Below are 26,602 nucleotides of genomic sequence, written 5' to 3'. Positions count from 1 at the left end.
TTGTTTTCTTTCGTCTCACCTAACCAACAGAAACAGGACCCCCCACTCTCTATTCCTTCAGCTACTATTCCCCCAGAGGTCTGATTTTCATCCGAACAACCCTGAGGGAATAATCTGCTCCTCTGAAGGGAGCCCAGACCACCCCATTCTCTATCTCATAAGGGCTGTTGTTCCTGGGGTCATAGGTGCCCCCACGGTAGTAGACGCCATTGAGGTTGGCAGCCTGACAGCTGTTGTACCACCAGCCTCCCCCATAGACCTCTGCACAGTTCTCTTCCCAGTGGTCTGCATCTCTGTCAAAGGTACTGAACTGCATGTTACTGTGTGAGGTGTATTCTGGCCCCTCCTCAACAGAACCTTCCATCAGAGCGTCTCCCGCAGTGCCCCGGTAGGAGGAGACCTGCAGGGCGTAGCCCTCTGCCTCCGAGCCTACCCGGAAGTGGTACTCCGCATAAGCATTCCTCCCATCCCAGTCCTGTAACTCAACCCTGAGGACAGAGCCCTTCAGAGTGAGTAAGTGGAGGTACTCATTGCCTAGCCAGAACTCCCCCTCCCCCTTGTCATTCAGGCTGCCGAAACCTCTCTTGTAGTCTTGCCAGGTCCGGTTAAAATTCAGTGATCCATCCATTCTTTGCTGGATCAAAAGCCATCCTCCCAAACTGGTCTCTTGATCGCAATAAACAGAAAAAGCCTTACTGGATCCAGGTAGCTTGATACTGAAAATGCCACTTTGGGCACCTGAAGGATGAGTTTGGAGGACATCATGACAGTCTATTAAAAAAAAAATTAAGCTGGTTGGAGGAAGTTATTCTCATTTAGCTTTACAAAAACAGGCATCTCCCACATTAAAGAAGCTAAGTACTGCCTATATCTGCCTGCCCTCCTTTCTTTCCGTCCTTCCTTCCCACCTCCCATAGGAAAAGGATGCACCTACACTGAGATCTAATTTTAAGCAAGTACAGGATATTTATGTCTTCAAAATGCCAACTTCCTTTAAGTGGATTTGAAATCTTACTTGTACGTACTAATAGCAAATGATCATTAAAAGTAGCTAGCTAAGCAAGGCCTAGTGGTAATTTCAGCACTCCGGGGGGCAGAGGCAGGCAGATTGTTGGGAGTTTGGGGCCAGTCTGGTCTACAAAGTGAGTCCAGGACAGCTAAGAGAACACAGAGAAACCTGTGTTTTGAGACTTGTCTAAAAAAAAAAAAATTAAAAAGAAGAAGAAGAAGAGGAGGAGGAGGAGCTAACTAAGTATTTGTCAATAAACACTAACAACACAGTTCTAAATGTCAACTGAGACATACATTAAACTCAATGTTAGTGGGTTGGATATTACAATAGCACACATTTTTGAATGAATTACGTTAAACAGACTCAGAATTGAGTGTCAGAAGAATTTGTTCATTTATTTAAAATATATTTATTGAGCAATGACTGCCCTGTTAGGCATTTGGGAATTACAGAAATAGACACACGGCAAAGTCCTTGCCCCCACGGAACGTACAGTCTAGCATGATAAAAAAAAAAAAAAAAAAAAAAAAAAGCGATTCCAATAAGGCATTATAGAAGGTTAGGAAAGAGATGCTGCGTGCCTGGTGAGCACTTTGCAGAAATGGCTAACGTAACTAGGGGGCCAAGAGGAACTTCCCGAAAGTTAAGTGTGGATACCTCTGGACGTGCGCGATTTGGTATGGCCCCTCGTGGTGGTCCGACTTTCTTCCTCATGGTGGGCATCACTTCCTGCCTCATCTGCCATTTTATAGCTCTTGGTCACCTGTTGCTTTTTGACAGTCGAGGTTTTACTACTGGTAGAAAACTCAGGTACATGGGAGCCAGGATTATCAATGCCTGTGAAGATGTCAGAATCGGCGCCCCTAGCCTGGGTCTTACTGCCAAGTTCCTTGAAGTTCGGTGAGAGTGAATCGAAGTGTCTGTCAAAAAAAGCAGCATGGTCGGGATGCCTTCGGGATAATTCATCAAGGCTGCCACTAAAGCTGTGGGTCGTATCGAAGTCAGGTACATCGCCACAGTCAGAGCCATCATCCGACGTGATCACTTCCGTCACCACTTCTCGGCGACCATCCTTACCCGTAGTAGTCTTGGTAATGGTTTTAGAGCACGAACGACGCGTGGTGCTTGTGCCAGTAGAGGTGACTTTTTCATTTCCAATCAGGAGCTCTTTATCTCCTTTAGAGGTGACCACTGTACCTGCGTGGTACTCTTTCTTTGACCCTGAGCTGGTACTTCCTGTAGACTCCGAAAACTCACCCCAGTCAGGGTTGCTAGGTCTGAGGACCCCAGAACCTGAGCTATCAGGCCTATAACTTCCAGGTCTAGAGCTTCCAGAACCCAAGTTTCCAGTACCACCAAAACTCGTGGTGCCCGGGTTATGACTTCCATCACTTCCAGTCCCAGAGCTCCCAGGACGCCAATACCCAGACCCGCCAGGTCCAGGGTTCGTGGGGTTTTCTTTCCCTGAACCTGGTCCGTGTGTTGGAGAGTCGCCTCTCGAATCTCCTCGTGAACCCCCAACCTTCCCGGACCTCTCCAGCTCCATTCTCATCTGCCGCATTTCCGTCAATGCCTTCCATTCCGGAGGGGCCTCCTGAAGCTGGCTCTTGTAATTTCCGGGAACCAAGTCAGGAACTGGAGCCATCTTTAAGGTTGGCAAGTACCGCCTGTGTTCGGCAGGGAACAAGTCTTTAGCGATGACCTGTTCGAGTTGCTTTTGCTGACTCTGGTAGTCATTTAGGTCGATCTCACGGTTTACAGCCCTGCTGCAGGACCCTTTGCAAGAGCGGATCTTGATGTCAATGTCCACCTAAAGAGAGGAAGACAGAGAAATGCACCTATGTCTGTCTGTTGACTTCACTGAGTTTCTGGTGGTCAGCTCACGATTTTGGAAATGGGTCTTATTTCTTCGACTATGAGAAAAATCAGTCCTACCCTTTACCTTTGGCTTCTCATGACCTCCTCACCGGAAGCTGTTGCAGGGGCCAGAGAGGTTGGGCAGTGGGAGCTATTTGGATCCACTTTAGAATTTGAATGGAGGAAAGAGAGAAAGGCTCTAATCCAGGTGAATGGAAGGCCTCACTAAAAGAGCCTCCTCCATGATGCTGAGGCCAAGGTCTCAGCATGTGGTGGGCCTACAGCACAGAGCACATGCTTTTGAAATACACTATCTATCCATCCTTCAAGATTTTCCTTCCCGTCTCTAGACTTCTGTCTCCATCTCCAGGGAGGGGACACCTTGTATTTTGGGTAAATAATGGATTTAGTAGACACTCTGCAGATGACTGGGGAGATGGCTTTTCCTTCTTGGTCAAAGACAAGTTGGGTCGAGGCCCCTCCCCTCTCCTCCCCTCCCCCCCTCTTACCTCCAGGCGCTTCATGTCTATCAGCTGAGCCTTGACATTGTTCTGCAGCACTTGAATTTGTTGGGCTTTCTCTATGACTTTGCGCTTCAGGATCTCAATTCTGCGTCTCAGGTCTTCCGACACTTGGCCATATGCGTTATCAAAGTCTGAAACAGAAAGCACAAGGTATTTCAGGTGGCTGCAGGCTGATTTGTTTGTAAAAGAAAAAAAGGGAGGCAGAGAAAATTGCTTATATGTATTTCTTCACTTTGTCCCTTTATAGTTTGCCCTATGGATGTATAACCTGTACATTTCAGACTTAGATTGTTCCGTACAAAAGTCACTTATGGGTATTAGTGACACTCTCCTACTTGTGACTTGGAATCCAAATAGATCTGGAAGAAATTACTGCAGAGTTTTAATATTGGGGTTAGGAGGTAAATAGTTAGTTAGCTTGATTCCATCCAATTATTTGACCATAGCTTCATTCATGGCACTCGACTGTATTGTTGGATATTTCTGTTGAGTTTTGCTTTCTACCTATAACCTTAAATTGCTTTTCAAGCTTTTTTTGGGTGTCACCAGGATCACTCACTCGCCACCTAATGCTGCATCATTGACATTAAATTGTTCACGGTCTCAGGAGGACAGAATAAGTCAAACAAAGCCTCAAGAACTGGGGCATCACTGGAATTACTCTCCATGCCTAGAGTGACCACAGTGTTTACTAGCCCTGTTTGATCCTAAGGGCAAGACTGGGCATCACCCTGTATGTCAAAGTTTAAAATACTTAACTGACTCAGCGAGACCTGGAGCTGACTGCTAACTTGTGTCTTTGAGAAGTCTCTTGGTCTCTGAGACTCCTTGTCTGTAGGATTGTAACAGAAGAGCTGCTGGAAGGGCCTCCTGCCCACCTCTTCCTATTGTCAAACTATGGGATGTTTAAAGTCTAAGCTATCTTCTCTACCTTTGTGGAATTGGCATCCATCTCCTTAAATTTAAGTGATTTCCACACTAGGTACTTTGAAATAAACTCGCAGTAGCTACAAGAAGACATTATCATCATTGGGGATTTTTGTTGCTGTCCTTGTCTAGTGGACAACACAAAATATGTCCTACTTACTGTGGGCATTGGCGAAGTCCCCTCTTAAATACTCCATAATATTCCTGGTCAATGAATTAGAATCCTTGTTGTTCTTTTGAAAATCGAACAGTGAGTTTTTGAGCTTGTTTATTCTGTTTGTAAAATCTTGATTGACTTCATCAATCAAGCCTTTCATCCTGCAGCCTGAAGGGCATTTTTGGCTCTGAAAATGAAGGGGGAAATTGTATGAAAGGCTTATCTCTTAGCCCCCAGAATGTTTTATATGTTATCACAGTCCCCACTGTTTCCTCTCCCCAGCTCTTCCAAAGTCACCACAGACATAAAAGTGGCTACAAGTGGCTATAGAGATGGCCAGAGGTTAAGAGCACTGACTGTTTTTCCAAAGGTCATGAGTTCAATTCCCAGCAACGACATGGTGGCTCACAACCATCTCTTCTGGCCTGCAGACAGAATGCTGTATACATAATAAATAAATAAATCTTTTTTTTTTTTTTTTTAAGTGGCTACAAGAGCTAGCTAACAAGCCATAGGGAAATTCCAGGATGGAAGGCCACTTATCCTCCCATGAGGCTCTGGGAATTTTGAAGCTGCACTAATTAGGTATCTGGTTTGTTTATGCCACAAGAGACCCGAGGTAACTAGACAATGTCACTGGACTAGTTTTGTTTCCATTCTCTCTCTCTCTAATTTGACATGTAAGGGCTTAGGTTACTGTTAGATTATCTCTGGTGGGGAAAGGCTTCCTGGACCCATTGAATGAGCCTATAGCCTATTGGTGCCATAAGGAAGGACCCCCTCCCTGCTCACCATGTCCTCTGCTTACCCAGTCGTCATCGGAGCAGAAGGGCCAGTCTGTCTCTTTGCAGTGGCTTGGAAGTCTCTCCACAATTCTTGGGCCACGCACTGCTCCTCCTTCTGCTTCAAATTCCCCTGCCGTGTCGGTGTCGGGGTTGGTGTCTGCAGTCTTTGAGGGTCATTCAAACATTCAAAAAGGAGCAGAGGCCACAACAACGTTAGCCAGCAGAGGAGACAGCATCATGCTCACAAGCCCCAGGGAAGAAAGACAGTTCTTAAAGGCCGATGCTGCTGGCCTCCACAGGACTCCAGTATCTTACAGCCCAATAAAATTCAACTTATTTTACGAACTCATTATGAGAAGCAAAGGAGATAAAGGGTGTGAATTTTAAAGCTCTATTTGATGCTAGAGAAGAGCCCACTAGATGTTAAGAGTTTTAAAAGAAAAATGGTCTGGATTAACATTAGCTAAATTTCACCTTTTTTTTCTCTTTCGTGACCATAGATGAAACGATAGCTGAAAAATTCTCGTTTGTCTCTCCTGAAAGTCCTCTTTCTGTATTCGAAAGCCTATGGCCTCCTTCACTTACTCCCCACTCCTCCTTCAGGTTTCTATGGTAACCTTCGGAGATGGTCCATGATTCAAGGAAGCATTTATCAAGGACACAAATGTGGGGAAGTTAAAATTTTGGCAGTGTTTTGTAGTACAATCCTGCAATTGTAGATTCTCATTTGAAATGGAAATAATAAACACTTAAAGCAGTAATCAGCAACTAGCAATTTTTTGAACACCTTATAATTAGAAATACAGAGCTAAAAATTCTCAGCTGTAAATCAAATGAAATATAAAACATTTTGTCCAGTAAGGCTTCAGTTTAATGGATAAAGATGGCTTTGGGGCTTTGTTATTTTTCACTCTGTCCTACCAACTTACAAGGATTTTACTGTCACTACTATAGTTTGGGGTAGTTCATCCTTATAATTAGTCATCACAGTCTCATTTTCATTTGTGAAAATTCAAATAATCCTAATTATCATAATTAAAGGAAGAAGAACATTTATTTAAAAGAACAAGTAGAATCCTTTTGTATAAGAAATATAATGGAAATTCAGTTTTATTTCAGAGTAGAATAGTACAACAATAAAGCAGACAGAAATTGAATAAAATAATAAGAGATAAGGAAAATAATAGAACTACGAATTACCTAGAAATATTGCCTTAGCTGGTGATTTTAGTTTTATTCCCACAATAGTGTTTTATTCTTTACTCTCTGATATCAAGATTTTTGAATGGTGAGCCAAGAAAACAACTTAACTAATGTGCACCCTGGGTAAGGAATTAGGATGTCACTGAGTCCCTTGGACATGGTTGGCTTGTTTTACAAATCAGAATGCCTCAGAAGTCCCATTGATTTAGGTTTCTTTCCTTTACATGTCTTTGGAGCTAACTTTCAGAAATTATTTTGGTATTTAGAAAGAGCACAAGTCCTTCTTCCAAAGACCACACTGCCCCACAGCTAGCTTCTTTGGAGTCTGCTGTCTGCTTTCAAATGTGACTGAGTCGCCTTTTCCCTTTGATGTCTTCCATAAGATACAAAAACTACCTTTAGGGTTGGGGATGCAGCTCGGTGGTAGAGTGCTTGGGTTCAGTCCTCAACATTTCAAACAAAACTAAAACGTTACAAATAGAGCAAAAACTAGAGGAAGACGATACCAAACCTAAAACAGTCTGCTCATTGTAGACAGCTAGAGAACGGTTCGTATCGAGTGTTCTGTTCTGTTAGGATGATGTCTCCAGACTTTAGAGGGACAAAGACGCAGAAGAGTCATGAGGCTTGCAATCTGGCTATGTAGCCCAGTTGTAGAGGGCTTTCTTGGTACAGCCAGATACTATCAGCAAGTCCCAACCTGTGGGTCGTGACCCCTTTGACAAACCTCCGTCTCCAAATATATTTACATTATGAGTCATAGCAGTAGCAAAATTATACTTATCAATTAGTAACAAAACTAATTTTTATGGTCGGGGTCACCACAACACGGGACTCTGTATTAAAGGGTCTCAGAATTAGGGAAGGTTCAGAGGCACTGTGCTATATCAATCCTCAGCACCATGAAACTATACTAACTAACAAGCAGTGCTGGAAGACTGAACCTGACAGATGACTCGGCATGAATGACAGACGTCAAGACCCCTCGTTTCCCTATGGCCTTCCTCTCTGTACACAGGGTACACGAGCCCATCTAGGAATTTGACTCTATGGCCTGGCACTTGTAAAGCTAATAGCAAAGGAATGGTAGGCCCCGAAATCAAAGCTCCTTGTAGAAGAAATAACAGAGGAAGGGATAAGAGAAAGCACCTACCCAGACTGTGCTGGCCACACTCAGGACAAGGCAGGCGACCCTCAGGGAAAGCATGTTTTCTGAGTATGGCCTTGGCTCATGAGGAGCACTGCCGCCGCCGAGAGGAAGGAGGACTGACTCTGCTCATAGCTCCCATCCTACTTAAGCCTGCAGGAGGCTGGGTTAATCATCACCTTTGTCCTTTCCAAATAGCCAAAGCTCACAAGGCATCCTTTGCTCTGACCAAAACATTGATATCCCAGAAATTCTTGCTCAATTCTCGGTAGCTTGTTTGCTTCCGATAAGTTGATTGTGCGGCCAGCCATTGGGGGGAGACTCCACATTCCAGGAAGTGGGGCACTTCTTGGCTACAAGGATGAGTGACTTCTATATCTGAAGAAGTGTGAAGGTCGCAAGGGCTGCGAGGGCATTCTGGCTGTCACTTCCGTGAAGTAGGGATTTAACCAATGATATTTGACTGCGTGTAGGATTCAGAGTTCTTCTGTGCTTCAAAATGACTGGAAAGTCTACCGTAAGCTTACGATAAGTATTTTCCTCCATCCAAATGTTAAGACAGCATCGACTGGGGCCAAACACCGACATGTACAGTCCTAGCTCCAGCTTCTTGGCTCTATGCTCTTATGAAGGTTAACTTTTCATCCTTGTGAACCAGTGCCCCCTATTACAGGTGTTAATAAACAAATGGGTGAATTATTTCAAGGCCACCAGAGCAGTTGCCACCGCTACCTGGTAGTAAGTGGTAGCCATTATTGGAAAATGGAAGTGCCATGGAAAAATGTTCTTTCTTTCCTCCTTGTGCCTTTGGGAATGAACTCTTTTCACTTGCTGTTCCTTCTCATGACCAATTCTTCTGGGCTCAGTGAAGCTGCTGTCTGACCCACCCAGCTACTTTTATTCCTCCCAAAAAACCAACAGCTGGATCTTGAACAGATCTTGCTGCATAATTCACAGGTCCATGCTATGGAAGCAGTTCATACTCCTTTAGTGGATGAATGGATAAAGACAAAGGGTAAACACAAGAGATTATTGCTCGGTCAGGGAAAAGAAGAAAAATGACGCACTTGGAAAAATATGTATGAACCTAAAGGACATCATGCTAAGGGTAAGGTGTGATTTCATGCCTACGTGGAACCTAAAATGTGGAACTCAGAGACTGGAACACAGTAGCAGTGGCCAGATGAGAAATGAGGGAAGTAGAAAGGAAAAAAAAAAGAAAGAAAGAAAGAAAGAAAAGGAAAGGATAGTCAAATGAGGTGACGCATGTGCCAATTAGACCCAAAGCATCAAACGCATATAACTTTAACTTATCAGTCACTATTCAATAAAATAAAAAGAAGCCTTTGAATACAGCTTGCTGTGTGTAGTAATAAAAACTGAGGGCCAGTTAAATTTGAATCTCAGACAGACAACCAATATATCTTAGTGTGTATATGTCTTCTGCAATAAGTGTAATATACTAGGATGCTGTTGTTGTACACAGGAACTTCACACTTAACGGGGTATCCTGTTAGCTGGCAACCAGCCCTGCTTTGTCGGAAATTCTCCTTCCTGTGTGAATCCACTCAGTAACAGCAGACACTGGTGTTTCTTGAGCGGTTACTTAGCGCACAAATATTTGCTGGACATTCTACAGGCTCCTGACTTAACCCCTTAGCTCCTCTATGTTTTCTTCGATCAGGTATCACTAGTGGCATTTATCATTGTAGAGGCATTATCTGTCTCTTCCACCAGATCAGACATGAAAAAATTGAAATACTGTATTTGTTTCTATAGTCTCTGTAAAAGGCACAGATCCTCACTGAGCAAGCAGACACGAGTTGTGTTCCTCTGTCGCCAACAGAGCAGCCCAGGCACGTGAAGCTCACCACAGTCAGATGAAAGAGCCCATGGAGGCAATGTCCATGTACTCCAAGGCAGGTTTCTCGGCTTTCTAAGTGCATCCTCAGAGCTCACAGGAAACCCTAGAGCCCACTGAGACTCCAGACAACAGCGTTTCCCGGCTTGTTGGTAAACACTCACCCACAGATCCCATGTCAGCAAAATGCCAGGCACAAAGAGGAAACCCCCATCAAGTGTTTTCCTAGGCCTGCAGGAAGTTCATTTTAGGACATGAACATGTTCTAGGCAAGATGTTCTTGGAGATTAACTTGCTAGATTTTAGGTGAATGGATAGATCATAATCTACCTGGAAGTAAACAAACAGGAACAGGTTGACACCAAACATTATAGAGGCTGTGGAAGCATTTCCAAGCGTGTCACCTGAGGGCTGTGCCCTTCCTGTTCCATGATCCCCTGGAGTGTCTGTGTATCTCACTTCATAACGCCATCCTAGCATCTGCTCAAAAGGCACTTCCTCCTCCTCCCCCTCCTCCCCCCTCCTCCTCCTCTTCCTCACTCCCCTTCTTCCCTCCTCTTTCACCCTTTCTTAGAGCAGCCTTCTTTGAGCCCTTCACCCTGAAGAGCTTTTGCCGCAGCCCCAGATTATTTCCCTTCATGGGACTTCACCATGCTAGACAACAGATCAGCACCAGATGATGGAGAGTGATACTGGACAGCAGCAGCACAGTCCTTGGAGATGGTGCCTTTTACTGTTCTAGAAAGTCCAATAGTCTGTAATCAAAAGCTCCCCAGTTTCTCTCTAGTGCTAGGATTCCTCAAATGGGCACGTGGGTGGGCATCCTTGAGCTGATTCTCTATTGTGTGGTGGGAGGGGGTGGGGACACTTCCTGTGTGCCATGAAACCCATGCAGCTTCATAGGCTACAAATAATAAGCATTTTCAAAGGGCATATAGCAAGAAGAATAGTATTCCAACTGCAAAAGAATAAATCAATAAAATTGTAGGGACTTTTCTGTGGCATAGTCTATAACAGTCTAGAAATCTGTACTGTTTTCCTTAGCTCTGAGGAGGATATCTGACTTAGATATTATTTACAAGTCATACCGTTCTACCAGTTACAAATAATCATAACCATGAACTCACATGTTGGATAAGGATTCACATCCAGCATCAGGAAAATCTATATAGACACATACATTGGCTTTTCCCTAATAACAAGAAGTATTGGCAATTCCTCAGGAGAGACTTGGTTAAAACAATAATTAAACACACAGCTGGGAAGTGTAAAACACTTCCTAATGTTTGGACTAGCCATAAACAGGAGAGGTTGGCTTTTGTGACTACGTTTGCAAGATGTTTTGCCTTGGTTTTATGACGGCGGCCGGGCTCTAGTAAGGATTTACTTGAGAGACTGTGTCAGCGGTGCCTAGCTTCACGTCTTTGATCTGCTGCTTCCTGTATTCCTCGGCTATTACAGAAGTTAGGTTTTCTGCCTAGCTACTTACTGGGAAAGACCGATGAGGTTAGGATGATCTGTGTGGGAGTGATTCATGAGGCATTTGATTTAGAACCTGTCAATACTCCACCTCGACATAATTTTCTTGGACGCTACAGTTATAGTAAGAAAGTGGCAGTTTCCTTATCCACATAGAGGTAATTACCAGTCACACTCAGGACAGTGAGAAGGAGACCTAATGAGTGATGTTTGTTTGTTTGTCTTAATACTGCTTGATTCTCTTGCCCTATGTTTCTTTTTAATATTCTTAGTTAGAAAATGACTATTTTTTTAAAAAAGAACTCTCTATAGATTAATGGGCACTTGCAGGAATAATACTTAGCAATTTTAGAATATAGTAATATAATACTCAATCTTTATTTGGGGAGGGAGTTACCATGGATTAAACCTAGGCCTCAGGGTTTATTTTTGTTTGGTTGGTTTTGCTGTTGTTTTGTTTGCTTTTTAGACACAGTGTCTATGTAGCCCTGGCTTTTCTGGGCTTCGCTGTGTAGACCAGGCTGGTCTCGAACTCAAAGAGATCCCACTCTTCTGCCTTCTGAGAGCTGAGATCAAAGATGTGTACTACTATGCCTGGTTCTGGTTGACTGTGCCTCACTTGGCATTTTGAGACCAGGTCTCCCTATATAGCCTAGATTCAGGATGCCCATGAATTCAGGATCCTCCGGCCTTACCTGCCCAAATAGAAAATGATGGGATTGTAGATTTACATCACTCTATCTGGCTAATGGTGTTTCTCATTCTCCCTCCCTCCCTCCCTCCCTCCCTCCCTCCCTCCCTCTCTCCCTCCCTCTCTCCACTCAGGTTAATGTCAATGGTCTTTTATATAAACTCTTTCAATAAAGTTCCCACTGAGTAGTTATGAGGTGTGTGTCAGGGGAGGCAGGGTTGGCGGGATGGGGGTGCTGCTGGTCCTGGTGGTGGTGGTGGTGTAGATCTGTAAGACAGAGCCCCTGAGTTTTTCTGTCTCTTTTAACTGCACTGTGAATGACATATTTAACTGTAATGTACTTTCTTTGGGGCTACCATATTTTTACGTCTGATATATATTAAAGTGTAAATACATCCATGGCGCTGGAGCAGTGGCCTAGTGGTTCAGAGCACTCACTGGTTGCTTTTCCGGAGGACCTAGATCTGATTCCAAGCACCCATTGGTGGTTTGCAAGAGTTTTAAACTTCAGTCCCACAGGAGGGGATGCCCTCTTAAGGCCTCCATGGGCACTGCAAGGATGTGGTGCACAGGCATACAAGAAAGCAAAACACCATACACATAAAATATTTTTTTTTTAAAGTACAGCCATCCATAGGAATAGCCCAGTTGATATATTACTTCAAACAACACAGCTTCCTTCTAAGTGCACATTCTAAGTGTGTTATAGTCAGTGCGCCCTTCTGTGAGTTTCAGTGGGATAAAGAAGAAATAAATAAATAAATAGATAGATAGATAGATAGATAGATAGATAGATAGATAGATAAATAGGGGGAGAGGCTATCAGTTGTGAGCATGTTACACTGAAATTGAGAGAAACAGCATCTAAAGGCACTTAGCATCTTCCAAGCACAGAATTACGTGCAAAAGGAGACAATGCTAATAGCCAAGGCCCATTGCATTTTGTTTGCTCTGTGGTGTTGGAGACAGCCTAGCATATTCTAAATACAAATTTTACTGTGGAGGTGTAGCCCCCTACTTCGGGGGACCCAGTTTTAGAGGGCCACTTGACTTGGTTTCACCAACTTGTAAAACTGACACATTTGGATAAAAATTCAGCAACAATAAAAGTACTGAGAAAAAGATCTGATAAACCCACAAGGAAGGACATATTTCGAAATTCCTGGCCAGGGTACATAAATAGATTTCTCTAAACTGAAAAACAAAACAAAAGTAAACAAAGCTGTCTGAAGTCTGCAGAGCAAAAATAAGGAAGATGCTCCCTTGAGGCATTTGCATGTATGGCGGCACACAAAGGTAATTCTAGCATTCATGAGGCAGAGGCCCAAGGATTAGGTTATCCCTGGCTACACAGTAAGTTTGAAGCCAGCCTCGGCTACATGAGACCCTGGCTCAAAAAAGTAACATTTTAAATTTATATTTCCAAACTTAATATCGGATCCAAAGCCATGCAGTAATATTAATGTTTCTAGCAAGAAACAACTATTTTGTTGTTGTTTCTTGGAACAATTTCCTACATTCTCTCACGTGACCCAAACTACAGCTTTGCAGTGTAAAGAAGACAAATTATGAAGAAAAATATCACCAGCCAAAGTCTCCTCAATGTCATCTCTGTCTCTCTGTCTGTCTCTGTTTCCTGTCTCTCTCTCTCTTTCTCTCTGTAACACTTTAACTATGTGTCCTGGATAATCCCAGAGTGGAATCTGCCCTACTTGTTTGTTTAAGGAGAGTCAACACTCAGACTTATGGTGACTTCCCTCCTCTTGCCAGTAATGGAAAATCAAGTGATGACCTGGCGGGTAGGAACCAGTGCCAGAGGCTTGGTGTCTACACTGAGAGACAGAGACGTGACCTAGTTAGTAGATTTGAGTGACCACCACAATCCTGAACTCACCTCGATTTCTGTCTTCCGTGTTTTCTTATGAAACTGAGGTGAGCAAGAGTTTTGTGTGTCAGCAGCTTTCCCAGAAGGCTGTTCTGATGGCTCAGATGGTCGGTGACACTCCACAACAATCCAACCATAGCTGCAGTGCCATTGGACCAAAGCTCTTGCTTACAGAGCCAGTAAGAATTAATTTGTATCTGGCCTGGGTTTTTTTTTTTTTTTCCTTTTTAACGAAAATAACAATCAACAGGCCTCCGGTGTGCAGATAGATCACGCTGGGGAGTGATTGTGAGCTGTGCTTACTTTGTGGCAAAGACTAACTCAGGGACAGTGCTCATCCCCAAAATAATCTGCAAAACTGCGCCTTCCCCCAAGCAGAAGAACATCATCAAGGCTACGTTCTTGGATCATAGTGTGGCATCTAAATGGTAATTTAAAACATTTGGAAAATTACAAATCTGGAAATAAATAATTCTTGGACCCAAAAGGAAGCTGAGGGAAATTATAAAGCTTTCACGTTGGAGGATCTTACAGCACCGACAAGGGGTGTGCCTGAGGGGTGGAGCTTAGCATGGACAAAGCCCTGGGATGGATAGTCACATAACCAAAAAGAAAGAGGAAATCAAAGGAGAAAAAAAAAGGAAGGTGATGGAGAGGAAAGGGGAAAGTAACAGAGAAACCAAGATTTTAGAGATTCTGACACTGCTCGTGGTAAAGAGCCATCACTTATTAAAGTTCGACATATATATATATATATGTATTATATATGTACCATATATACAATACAGTGAAAATAAATAACTAGATAAGTAAAATTTAAGAAGCTGCATAAAACTGCTGGGTGGTGGTGGTGCATGCCTTTCATCCCAGCACTTGGGAGGCAGAAACAAGTGGATCTCTGAATTCAAAGTCAGGCTGGTCGGCAAAGCAAGTTCCAGGACAGCCAAGGCTACACAAAGAGACCTTATCTCAACAAACAAACAAGCAAACTACGTAAAACACAGGCCCCAATTCTTGCCAGATTCAAAAGGCAAAACCTTTTTATTTCAATAAGTGTAAGTTAAGCAAACACAATACAGACAAACGTTTCTACGTGACAGTCCGCAGTCTTCGTATTTAATGCAGACTTACAACAGATAAATTGAGGCCCAGTTTCTTCAGTACCACTGATTTATAGAAAAATGTCATTTTTAAAAAAATTAAAACAATATTCACATACAATCTATGATAGGCAAAAGTGAAAATAAGTAAAATATTGCTTTGTTTTAACCCTACTACACAGACTGCTTCTTAAGGGGAAGAGTAAAAGGAAAGGAAATCTGCATAAATAATAATCAATTAATGTAGAGGCTGACCCAGCATAGGCCGAAAGAATGGTGTGTTAGAAATACCAATCTCTCTCTCTCTCTCTCTCTCTCTCTCTCTCTCTCTCTCTCTCTCTCTCTCTCTCTCTCAAAAGGAGCTCTGGTTTTCCTTATTTAAGGAAACTTTCCTGGTTTACTTTTCACCAGTCTGTTCTGGCATGCTTCTACTAAGATCATAATCACCTTGGTCAATGATAGCCAGTGTGCATACTCTGTAGTATTTTCCACATGCTGTGCCCAGTTCAATATTATTGCCACTGTAGTGATGGACACCAGAAAACGAATCTCTCTGCTTCTGCTTCACATGGTGAGCACATTGACGAAGAGGCACAGGGAGTACTGTCCTTCTGCATTCAGTATTCTTTGTTTACTATCTAACATTTTCACCTCACTCTGTTCGATTTTTAAAACACTTGCCCCCTCTCATATATGCACATGTCATATGTGTAGTGTATATGTGCTGAGGTGTACGTGTGGCATTCAGAGGACAACCTCTGGTGTCCGTCCTTACCTTCCACGATATTTGAAGCAGGCTCTCTTACTCCGGGCTGGCTGGTGAGCATCCTGACACTCTTCCACCTGTGCCTCTTACCTCTCCACAGCCCTGAGATTACAGACAGGTATCGCCGAGCCTGACTTTACATTGGTTTGGGAGGTGCAGGCAGCAAGTGCTTTCCCTACAAAGCCATCAGCCAGCCTACCCCATTCTTCCTCAAACCAATAAGGGACTGTTAGCTAGACAGTCTCCCTAGAGGTTAATGTACCCTTAAGTTTTTCATATTTACTATCGGAATAAATTGACATATCTATACTACAAAAATACCTTTGTCAGTTCGTGCTGATTTGAGTCAGAGTGAGAGATTTAAGGTCTTGTTAAGCTGTCAGAAGTGCTGTCTATACTCACATTTCTCCCTCCTCCTTCTCCTCCTCTTCCATTTCTTTCTCCGCCTCCTCTTCTCTTTTTCCTTTTCTCTCTCCCCACTCCATCCCCCTCCCCTTGAGATTCCTTTTTTGAGACAGTGTTCTGTTATATAGCCCAGGCTGGTCTTGAACTCATTATCCTTCTGCCTCAGCCTCCCAGGTGCTAAGATTCTGGCTATGGGTCACCACACCTGGCTAGTCACCTTTCAATTTGCCATTCATTTTCAACACACTCACACTCCTGAAATTTGCTCATAAAGCACAAATGCAGGAAAAGAACTGGGAAAAGGCACAGCATCTCATTTAAACCTAGGCCACCTGGCCAATTATTCCTGCCTGTGAACACAGGGTAATGTCTTTACAGTTGTATGACTTGAAATCATGAAACTAGTGAAGGAGCGATAAACCTGATCCCAAGTGTGGGATGGTGAATGGTCTTGTGAGAGAACAGGTGAGGTTAAACCACTAGAAGACCAACCACTTCGTGTGGGAGCTTGATTGTTGCCAGCTGAAAAGATCCTGTGAACAGACCCTGGGAGGAGATATATAAATGAGCCCAGAACTGGAGGCTGGGCTTTTAGGAGACTTCGGATAGTTTTGGCTGTTCATCGTTCCACTTCGAGACGCTCCTAGAGAGAACTACTCGAGGGAAGGCTTTGGGGCTCCGGCTCCTCCTGAGGTTCCGGGTTCTGGTTACTCCAGGTTCCAACAGAAGAAATCCTGCTGACTACGCCAGGAGAATCGTTCCTCAGAACTGATATCCTTACGGTTTTGCTATTGTGTTCCTTAATCCTCGTTTCCTGTTGTTTTGGTTAGTTGGATTATAAGTGACATATGCTCCATTAATAAGTTGTAATAAAATATATTGGTTAAGAAAATTGAGCCTACAAACTAGGACTTTCTTTTGTGTATGTGTGTGTGTTGGGGGGAAGGAGGCGGTGCTTGGGAAGGAAGGCAGAATGTCACACATGCTGCTAAGAGCTCCCCACTGTAGTGCCTGTAGTCCCTTTCCTTTTTGGAAGCTTCTGTGGATAATGGGTGGGACCTTGGGTGAACACTTGGCTTCAGACTTCCTATTTTGAAGCTTTCTAGTGTTCAGAAAGATGATGAAGGAGAGAGGTGAGCAAGAGTTGTCAGTGATTCTGAGTTGTGGAGGGAACCTGTACATCTGTACAATGCCCCAGATTCTTAGATTCACTTTAAATCTTTCATTGTTGTTGATTTGTCAAGACAATTGTTTAACCTTCTCCATTACATGCAGAGACACAAGCTAATTGAGTCTAGAAGTTCTCTCAGTTTTCTGAAACTGTAAGCCTCAAGATTCTCTACTTGATATTAATAAACAGATCACTGTGAATTTGCAGTTAGTCCATTTTTCTGCAGATCACTGGGTTTAAAAATTCCCAGAATTCATATGAGCACATTCTAGTGAGTTAAGCAATGCAGTGATGACTCTGCAGAATATTTATAAATGGGGCATGAGAATCAGGAAAGGAGTGATGGTGGAAATAAACTGTGAAAATTAAGACGACCCAAAGCCAAAGCTGAGGACTTCAGCATGAGCAGATCTTTTCTTTCTTTCTTTCTTTCTTTCTTTCTTTTTTCTTTCTTCCTTCCTTCCTGTTTTTGTTTGTTTGTTTGTTTGTTTCTGAGACAGGGTTTCTCTGTGTAGCCCTGGCTGTCCTGGACTCACTTTGTAGACCAGGCTGGCCTCGAACTCACAAAGATCTGCCTGCCTCTGCCTCCCTAGTGCTGGGATTAAAGGAGTGCACTCTTTTCTTAACTGGAATCAATCACTTAGCGCAGTAACTTAATTCAAGTTCCCCAGACTTGGCTGATGCTTAAAAGCACATGCTAGATAAATCAAGCTTCCAGGATCTCACTAGCTCTCATTTAGAACAAGTAAATGGCTCCTTCAGTCTACTTCCTGGCTCACCTATGAGATGAGCGGATTGTCCCCTCAGCTTCCTGCTCTGAATGACAGTTCTATGTGAAATATTGGCTACAGGTACTTGGAGATTAAAGGTTCTTCTAGAAGAATGCCCCAGCAGCTTTCTCTTGCAGCACGTGTTTCCCTGCGATGCCTCTTTGCTATGTGCCTGTGACTCTGTGGGTTCCGCTTACGTTCTTGCAAATGTTGTCAGTTTAGTTTGTTGCATCTGTCCCTCTGAGCTACTGTTTTCTGGGTGTCTCATACTCCTCGGAGGGCAAGACATGGTTTTGTTTCCCTTCAATTCCCCTTGGCTTGGACACTGTGTGCAGCATAACATGTACAGGCGGCAGCAGACAGTAACTGAGGAAAAATGGCGCTTTCCAAGGTCAATGACAGCCACAGAGTATCTCATCTTAGGAAACAAAATCTTTATTGAAATGCATGTAGATAAATTATTGCCAGCATAAAACTGCTAATGGAGTTTTCCTCATGGATCCCATTAACTCTTAACATGAAGTGAGCTTTGAAAGTCCATAGTCTCATAGGAAAAATATTATATTTCTCTGCTTGGATACAGTCCTTTAAAAAAGCAAATCAGCTTTGAGATGTTCTTTAAATGTCTCCAGCCTATGAATATATAATAAAACAAAATGTATATTAAAAAGTATAAGTATTTATGGTTAAAAGGAAGAATTAAATAAAAATGACGGAGAGGTAAGACACGTGGGGAAAAATTATGCATGTGAAGTTCTAAAATTTTCTCCTATTTTATTAGTAAATACTAAAATACTTAAGAAATAATAAAAATAATACCAAAAACAATGATTAGAACTGATCATGAGATAAACAAAATACAGTGGTTTTACTTTTACTATTTAGGGGAAAAGTCAAACAAAATGTCTCCTCAAACAAACAATTTTTAATAACTGTGATTCCAGTAACTTAGAAATATAGTTCAAAGTGGATTTTAATTTTCACTTAGAGTTATGCATCATTTTAAGAAAAACTATAATTAATAAATAGAATATGAGGAGGTAGAAAAGAATTTGAGGAAACTGTTGTAACTTTGTACAGGTTAATAGAAGTTAATAGCTAATTCTCAGGTGGATGACTTATTGGTACTCAATCTCAACTTCATGCTCCACGCTGACCTGTTTGGATGCCCCCAGGTGGTGCTGCTGCCCGTTTCCAATGGAAAGTCGGTTGAAAGGAATTATCTTCATGGTGGTTTCCTTCATGGAATACCAGCGGCTTTTCCAGGTGGCCCAAATAATGCCGTTGTCATAACCATTGGGAGTGGATGACTTTGAGTAAGTGCCACCTGCAACGAGTTAGAGATGGATGTGTCTTTCATCCTTACAACTCCTTACCTCAGAGTCCATAAGAATCATTCTATTTATAGCATTTTCCTCCTAACTGAAAACATCTCCCGACACTCTAAAAGCCAACTAGCCATTCTAGTGATCATGTCTGCTCTTCAGATTGATTCCTTATTGTCAGGGCTGAACCACCTCTCTCCGTCGTTGTCTTTCTCAGTCTCTCTTGCTCTGTCTCTCACTGCCTCTCCCTGGACCCTCTCTCTTAGCCTCCTAGAGGCAATCTTGAAGTCAGGTTACTATGGTAGGAGCTGCAGATTCCTGAGCAGGTGGCTGGTTTGGCACTGCATGACAGCACAATCTTCTGGCTAATGGAAGATACTGTTAAGGGCTTTAGAAAGTGTCTCTATAAAGCTGTTCTACAGCATCGTGCAGTTTCAGTTTCTCATCAGAAGATGGCGCTATATTCTAATTCCTTAAAATATTCGTTCATGTCCCTGGGGTCTCTCCATAAAAAACTGCTAGGAAGTTCCAAACCCGTTTAGCCTTACAGAAACCATTGTCTTCCCCATACAAAAACAAGTGTCTGTAATACCAGGCTAGCTCTTTCACTCAGGGTGCTACGACCTTTGCCTTTACTAACACTTTTCTTTCTTTCTTTCTTTCTTTTTTTTTTTTTTTGCCTCTTATTCCATTTCTTCTGCCATGTATTCACTGCCCACCGCTTTTATTTGCCACCCAGTTCATGAAGAGCTGAGCCAGAGTAACGTGTCCACAAGCACAGATATGGTAATGCTAGTCCACCTATATCACGTACATTGTAGGTCTAAAGGAGACACCACTGCCCCAAACTCCAACTCAGAGAATGAGAGGTTCAGCACAATATAAAAACCACTGACATTTCCTCAGAGTTGGAGGCCCTATAGAGGTGACCACTGTAGGCAAAAACTTAATCTTATTTAAGATAATGCCAGTTGGATAATTATTGTTATCCAATTCTGATTTCAAATGAAGAGCTATAAAAGAAAAGGCCTTTTCTGTTTATTCTAATTCCATCTCGCTGCTTCTGTTTATTACCTTCCATTTGTGTAATATCTGTTACACAAATACTCATAACTGAAAGAAAAAAATACCTTGATAATAAATGCCATTGAGGTGGCCAGCATGACATTTGTTCATCCACCAACCGGATCCGTCCTGTTCAGCACAGTTGCCTTCAAACTTGTCATTATCATTGTCCCAGGTGCTGAAGTGCATGCCATTGTGGGATGTGAAAAACTTGTCACTAGGATCATCACCAAAATCAAAGCCATCAAAGGCGTCCCCGGCATCTCCACCAAGGAAGTAGGCATAGGTCAGGCGGTATTTGTCAGACTCAGGACCCACCTTGAACGTGGCATAGTCTGCAGTGCTGTGCGGAAAAAATGGAGATAACACATCTCAAGTCACAAAGCAAAAGCTGACATATGGAGTGACTTTTTCTGCAAAGCTAGGCAATACCTGTGTGCGCCAGTTCAGAGCTCATCCCTGGATCTAAAAGCCTCCAGCAAATCCCAGAAAAACTAAAAGCCACTTACTTGCTTTTTAGTTTCAGAATCTTCAGATCAAATGAAAAAATGTGGGTAAATCTAATTACTTAACTTTCATTTAACTTCTGTTAGCATTACTCACACATTATCATAGGTCACAATAGTTATCTACCACGATTCAACCCATACCTCAAGTTTGAAGGAAAGGGGTTTCATTTTCCATCCATCCCATGTAAAGTGTAAGGGCGTGAAAGGGTTTCCTTTCTCAAAGCAGTGATATACTCGCAAAAAAAAAAAAAAAAAAAAAAAGGGCTTTCTAGAACATCACAGAAGCTATGAACCCCATGTGATACATGAACTGGGAGCCACAAGAGTCAGAGAGAGCTCCTCTAGAAAATTTGTGAAGGAAGCCATAGTTCTGCATAGCAGAGAGAATAATGGCCCTTTGTGAACAGATAGAGATTTCCAGAAAATATTTAATCTCTTCCCCAGTACCTCATACTTGGAAGGTAGAGGATGCTCATATAGAAAAAGGCCTGCTGACTATGATAGTTTGGGGATTAAAATCAAAGTTAAAAAAACGTGTTCGGAAACAGAGCATGTTTCATTATTTCATATCTGATAAGAATGCTGTATTTTCTTTCACTTAAATTAAGTGTCCAAAACCAAAACTCCAGATAACCTCTCAGCTTAGCAGGGCTGTGCATCACCACAGGAGTCAGTTGACTTTAAGGTGGTCCATAATTTGACAGAATGACCAGTCATTAAATGAGTGAGAAATCTGAATGCTTGGATTTGATTGAATTTAACTTCACACTCAATTTCTGGCTCATATTTAACACCCCACAGCAATCACCGAAGTTTCCAAGGTATGGAAATTGTACCGGGGCACTCATAGGCATCCTGGAGGAGACCCAGCCTAGCTTACTCTTCGGACTCTACAAGGACCAAATGTACTCCCAGGAAAGCGTGGGTGTACTCTGCATTTGTCAGAGTGTTTGCTGTTTGTCCACTGCCAGTCGTGAATGCATCCATTTAGCTGATATATTCATAGCTGATAAATGTTGTAGCTGATATCTATGGCAAAGAGTTAAAGTCCCTTCCATACCACACCTGGTTCTGCCACTCCAGTCCTTGAGCTGAATTCTCAGTGTATATGGGATTTGGGTCTGTGTGCTTATCAAATGAATCTTCTCATTTCCGAGCCAGAACTCCGTGGTGCCGGTGGGAGACAGGTGTCCAAATCCTTCTTTGTACTGAATCCAGTTCTTTTTGAAATCCACGCTGCCATCAGTCCTCTAGTTGCATGACAGCATGGGCAAGAGAAGAGGAAAGATGATTGGTACATATAAAGAAAGAACATTAAAAATGTGGAGGATACGGGTCTGCCAATGGCCCGCTAACTGACCTCCTGTAACCTGCCTCCATTTCACTGCCTATCAAGCTCTGAGGATTATAAACACGTTACACACATGCACATGCCTGCTACACATTATCCCCATAGTAATGGTAGGGGTGTTCTGTTGTTGTTTTTGTTGTAGTTTTTTTTTTTTAAAGACCCATAGAGGTCTTCAGAACTCACAGGTATACAAGGTAAAAAAAGCCAATGTTGCAGTGGGTACCAGACAGGCAGATGCCCAGAAAATCTTTGTCCTGAGCTGCCCAATTGTGTCCTCTGAGAGGCTGTGGGTCATTGTTAGCTCTCTTCAATGCCTTGTCACTAACAGACTCTACGTATGCAACCATAGCATGTGTAATAACAGAGTTAGCACGGTATTGCTTAAAGCGCGGAAAAGCCCTGCAGCTGAATTCAGATCCTGCCAATTAATCATCACTTAGGTGGTCTCATGCGTTAATGGCTCCCTTGTAAGGTAAGGTGACAATAGTCCTCACCTCAGGAAGGCCATGGTCAGAGTTCCCTGGGGTAGTATTCACAGTGTGCTTAGAGAGAAGCCCCTGGAGCAACACGGGCCATTTATTTCCTATATATGCAGCCAGAAGCACTTACCTTCTGCAACACAGTCCAACCGTTTCCAGATCCGTCGATTTCACAGTACACTAAGAACTGCTGCTTAGCATGCAGAGGCTTTATGAAGTAAAGTCCACTTTCTCTGGCACCCTTGTTGGCAATATCCTGACAATCTGATGAAGAAAAAAAGCAACAGGTAGGGCACTGAACCCCAGGTAGGGCGTTAGCAGTGTTAGCAGCCTCGCTAGCCTCTCCAATCTCATTCCTTCCAAGTTATGGATTAAAACCCAAGCCAGCTCCGGGCAGTTGGAATCCTTATGTTTAAAGTCAGATGCTTTTCAAACTCGCTGCACTTTGAAAGGTATACCATTGCTTTTGGTTTGGCTGTTTGCTTTGATGGCCTTGATCCCAGGATAAACCTCTGGTGTACCTTTCCCAGTTGTGTCATGGATTTGCACGGTGTCCTTGCAAGGCCCCTGGCACTGAGCTTCAAGCTGGGCTACCTTCTGTTTCAGGTTCACGATCTTCTGGTTGTTTGAATTATAGATTTCCTGTAAATACCTAGCAACAGAGCAGTGTGTAAGAGGGGATAAGTGCTCCTTTCAGAAAAACGGGTTGTGATTCTTCTCTGTTAGAAACGTCGTCGCCTTATTTCTCTCGAGAACTCCTTTGTGATAAATGACTTCATTCTTGCGAGGCTGTGAACTTTCTAATTGTAAAATTAAATGGAAACTTTGGGGAAGAGGAAAATTCAACCCCAATCTGTGTCCACTGGAGCATAGTTGGGACTTGGATGGGGCAGGTAGTCTCAACTTTGAAAACAAATAACAAAGTCCCTGTCAATAAACAAAGGTCACTGCAGGTGGCTTTTCTGACTCTGGCCTTCCCTGTGAGGGGAGTCAGGTAATAACGTTGGGGTGGGTGGGGGTGGGGGTGGGGTGGGTCTGGCTGAGGGGAATCAGAGCAGTAGCTATTCTGTAACTTACACAGGAAGGGTGCCTGAGACATTACTATACGTGGAAACAGTAGGTGCCTCTCCTTTTCTTGTTCCATATCTCTAGAAAACACCTGAGGAGAGCGGGAATTCTGCCTTGGTCACTCCTTGCATGGTCGCTTATAAATACTCAGACCCAACAACAGATGAGTATGGACAATGTCTAAACCACTGTGTGTGTCTTTGAGGTAAAGAAGATGTATGAATTACTGGACAACCTTGTCCCTCCATCTTAGAACATTTCTCACAACGGTTTCTTTATATTTTAATCGTGAGCAAAAGCAAAAGAAATGGTAACAACTGTAGCAACAGTAACACTACCTTCCCGTAGCAGAGGGAGGAGAAACATGCTTGAGGCCACTTCTCCCAGCTACCGCCTACCTCAGTTTCCAATGGGGCTGGGAGTTCAATTTTGGGGAAAACTGGCCACGGATTTAAAACTGCACCTGAGATTCCATGCCCACCTAGAGTCAGTCTCTGGGGAGCTTGAAGTGAGGGCAGAAGCCATGAATAAATGCAGGTCTGTGCACTATGGTCAAGGGGCTCCAAGATTTTTACTTTTCCCTCCACCTTTGACAGTAGCCAAGATAAGATCCTCTTAATGTCAGTTTGGTGACATATTTATGAAGAGGATTGTATCTTTCCACACCCAAATTCCCATGCATGTGACTTGACATTGTAAGGGGATGGGAGACGTTCAGGTAAATAGAGTAAGAAGGACAATTGGAGACATCTAGAATAACCTTTCTCCAGTGTGATTATTTTTAAAAAATTACAAGCCGGTACACCTCATTTTGTGCAAAAAACAAAACAAAACAAACAAACAAAAAACAACAAAAACAAACAAAGAAAAAACAAAACAAAACTCCTCGTATCCCCACTGGGCTAATTTGATATTATAAATTAAAAAAAAAAAAATTCCAAGATCACTGTCTGTGAAATGAAGAATACTAAGTAAAAGTGCAGACTGCCTTGGAGAGCAAATCAAAAAGCCAGGCGCATACCGAATACTTGTCTCATGTGTTAATATCAGCGCTTCATATTTCAGAATCTCTTCTACCATTTTCTTAGACTTCTGAGTGGCACTCTCTATCGTATCTGTAACAGAGCAAGAGACAGGAACATCACGTAAGCAAACAGAGCAGCCGGAAGCAGAAGAGGTGAATCCGCCCACAGTGGGGTTTCTCACTTGGCTTTGTGGCTTGGTTGGGGTTGTAATTAACTTGAATTGCTTTGATCAGCACTTTGGCTTCGGTGGTTCTGTTCTCCGCCCTGTATAAGATGTCTTCCAGTGTCAGGAGGTCATTGTCCACATTGCTTTGGTAAGAGGACAGGAAGTCTGCAATGCCACAGGTGGTTGGGCAGTAACTACCCTGCAAGTCAATAAGGAAGCACCTAAACACTCTAGAAGAGGAGCCTTAAGTCCCACCCATACGTAGTAAACCATTTCCCAAAAGCTTAAGGTGTCAACTGGTATCTGAAAGAACTGCCTTGTTTTCCCACCCTCCTCCAGGTCCAAGAAAAGGAGCGACAAAGCAACTACTTACGAATCTCTCATCTAAGATGCAACAGTTATCTCTGGTAGCAACGTACTGTGGGAGAAAAACACAGACATTTTGCTAGTGCCTCCAATTGTTTCTCTCTCTCTCTCTCTCTCTCTCTCTCTCTCTCCCCCCCCCCCTTAAAACAATAGGGCTTCTGAAGAACACTTACGGCTAGGCCAGTTGGAGAGAGCAATAAAAACGTGAAGCATAGGATGAAATTCCGGGGCTGCAAGGACCAACTCATGATGTCTGGGTGACCAGTCCCTCACAGCCAGCACTGTGACCTCTTGGGCTTCTCCTTTGGTCCTTTATGTGAGTTCCCAGGCTGGGCGGGACTAAGAGTGGCTGGAACTGGTCACGGGGACACTTTACCAGAATTGTGGGCTCTTCCTGCTCTCAGCCTGGCTGCCAGCTGTGTCCCATGGGATTCCCAGATTTTGCACACGGGGGTAAGCTCCTCCTTTTTGGTGTTCAGCCCAACCTGCCTTCCCCAGACCCACAGGTATCTGCAGAAGCCAGCAAAGTGTTGGCTGCTCCTCCGAGGACTTACAGAGAATGTGTGATGCAATTGCTTCCAGAACACCACCACCACCAGGAGAACAAACACAGGCTCTGACCTCCTGCAACAACTTCAGCCTATTCCTGCTGCAGTCACAGGCATTTCTGAAAAACCTGTCTTAGCCCAGGGACCAGGTGGCACTATTATTTTTGTAGCCATTACAGAGGGGTAGCCTTTCCTCCCTTCATGCCTCACTTCTGTATTGCCAGAATGAATCGCATTGGAGGAAATGAGTTCCTGTCCATGTGAGCTGTACTTTTTCCCAGGTCAATTCTCATTGAGTTTTGGGTTCAACTGATCTGATGACTGGATATCTCATATCTTCTGTAAAAGGGAAGGAGACAGGAGTTCACTCATTTGTCCCAAAGCCTCACTTAGTTTCTGGAGGGAAAACCTCATTAGCAGCCTTGTTGAAAGAGAAGGGGGAGAGAGTGACACGGAAGGTTCATTGTCTCTGTGGAGGAAAGGCATTGTCACCTCTCTTTGATAATGTCAAGAAGCGGTAGCACTGTCACTAGTGTGCGCAGTTGGTCGCCCCCTCCTGTGACCAAGCTTGCGCTAATTTGAAAGAAGCGCTGACATTTTGATATCTGACCTGAAGTTTTTCACAAAGCAATGTCTGCTTTGACATCAAGAAAAAGAAACATGTGTGCTCTGCTGTTAGAAATCATTTTAACAAAGTGAACTCATCAAAACAAAAAATGTGGCCATTTCTTTTCCTGACCAGATTGCCCTATGCTTTCTGTCAGTCACTTCCTGCTGCATGACATTTACCTATCTTCTTACAGAGTAGCTCTGCTGTGCCATTCAGCGGCTTAACGACCCTTAGCAACACCCATTTCCTGTCACAGTGGACATAAATCACACACCTGTCCTCCTAGAGTTGTTGCCCTTTTTTTTTCTGTATCCTTGAGTCTTACCTAAATGGGCCTCATAGAACGCTCT

The 26,602-nt window shown here is 43.2% G+C and overlaps 2 protein-coding genes across 2 annotated transcripts; both read right to left on the bottom strand.

The window, feature by feature from the left end:
* Nucleotides 1-7,672, bottom strand: Fga (fibrinogen alpha chain). The gene is made up of 6 exons (XM_051157358.1): nucleotides 7,619-7,672; nucleotides 5,286-5,426; nucleotides 4,481-4,664; nucleotides 3,379-3,524; nucleotides 1,670-2,822; nucleotides 1-771 (listed from the first exon to the last, which is right to left on the bottom strand). Exons 1-6 carry the CDS (start codon nucleotides 7,670-7,672, stop codon nucleotides 65-67), a joined length of 2,385 nt encoding a protein of 794 aa, XP_051013315.1. The 3' UTR covers nucleotides 1-64.
* Nucleotides 7,673-18,154: 10,482 nt separating this feature from the next.
* Nucleotides 18,155-25,426, bottom strand: Fgg (fibrinogen gamma chain). The gene is made up of 10 exons (XM_051157357.1): nucleotides 25,268-25,426; nucleotides 25,102-25,146; nucleotides 24,744-24,927; nucleotides 24,559-24,652; nucleotides 22,991-23,121; nucleotides 22,600-22,733; nucleotides 21,705-21,889; nucleotides 20,196-20,473; nucleotides 18,898-19,067; nucleotides 18,155-18,373 (listed from the first exon to the last, which is right to left on the bottom strand). The coding sequence occupies exons 1-10, from the start codon at nucleotides 25,340-25,342 to the stop codon at nucleotides 18,359-18,361; spliced, it is 1,311 nt and encodes a 436-aa protein (XP_051013314.1). The 5' UTR covers nucleotides 25,343-25,426; the 3' UTR covers nucleotides 18,155-18,358.
* Nucleotides 25,427-26,602: the final 1,176 nt, after the last annotated feature.

The sequence above is a fragment of the Acomys russatus genome, chromosome 15 (assembly GCF_903995435.1).
Source record: "Acomys russatus chromosome 15, mAcoRus1.1, whole genome shotgun sequence".
Lineage (NCBI taxonomy): Eukaryota > Metazoa > Chordata > Mammalia > Rodentia > Muridae > Acomys > Acomys russatus.
This window is presented reverse-complemented; position numbering and strand designations above follow the sequence as displayed.

What these genes read in the sequence shown, in the direction of transcription:
- Fga (XM_051157358.1), bottom strand. Translation starts at nt 7,672, where the DNA reads ATGCTTTCCCTGAGGGTCGCCTGCCTTGTCCTGAGTGTGGCCAGCACA. An exon ending in GTGTGGCCAGCACAGTCTGG is followed by an intron (nt 5,427 to 7,618) that starts GTAGGTGCTTTC and finishes TGACCCTCAAAG; the next exon opens with ACTGCAGACACCAACCCCGA. An exon ending in TCTGCTCCGATGACGACTGG is followed by an intron (nt 4,665 to 5,285) that starts GTAAGCAGAGGA and finishes CTTCATTTTCAG; the next exon opens with AGCCAAAAATGCCCTTCAGG.
- Fgg (XM_051157357.1), bottom strand. Translation starts at nt 25,342, where the DNA reads ATGAGTTGGTCCTTGCAGCCCCGGAATTTCATCCTATGCTTCACGTTT. An exon ending in CAACCAAGCCACAAAGCCAA is followed by an intron (nt 24,653 to 24,743) that starts GTGAGAAACCCC and finishes GCTCTGTTACAG; the next exon opens with ATACGATAGAGAGTGCCACT. An exon ending in GACTGGAGTGGCAGAACCAG is followed by an intron (nt 20,474 to 21,704) that starts GTGTGGTATGGA and finishes TTTTCCGCACAG; the next exon opens with CACTGCAGACTATGCCACGT.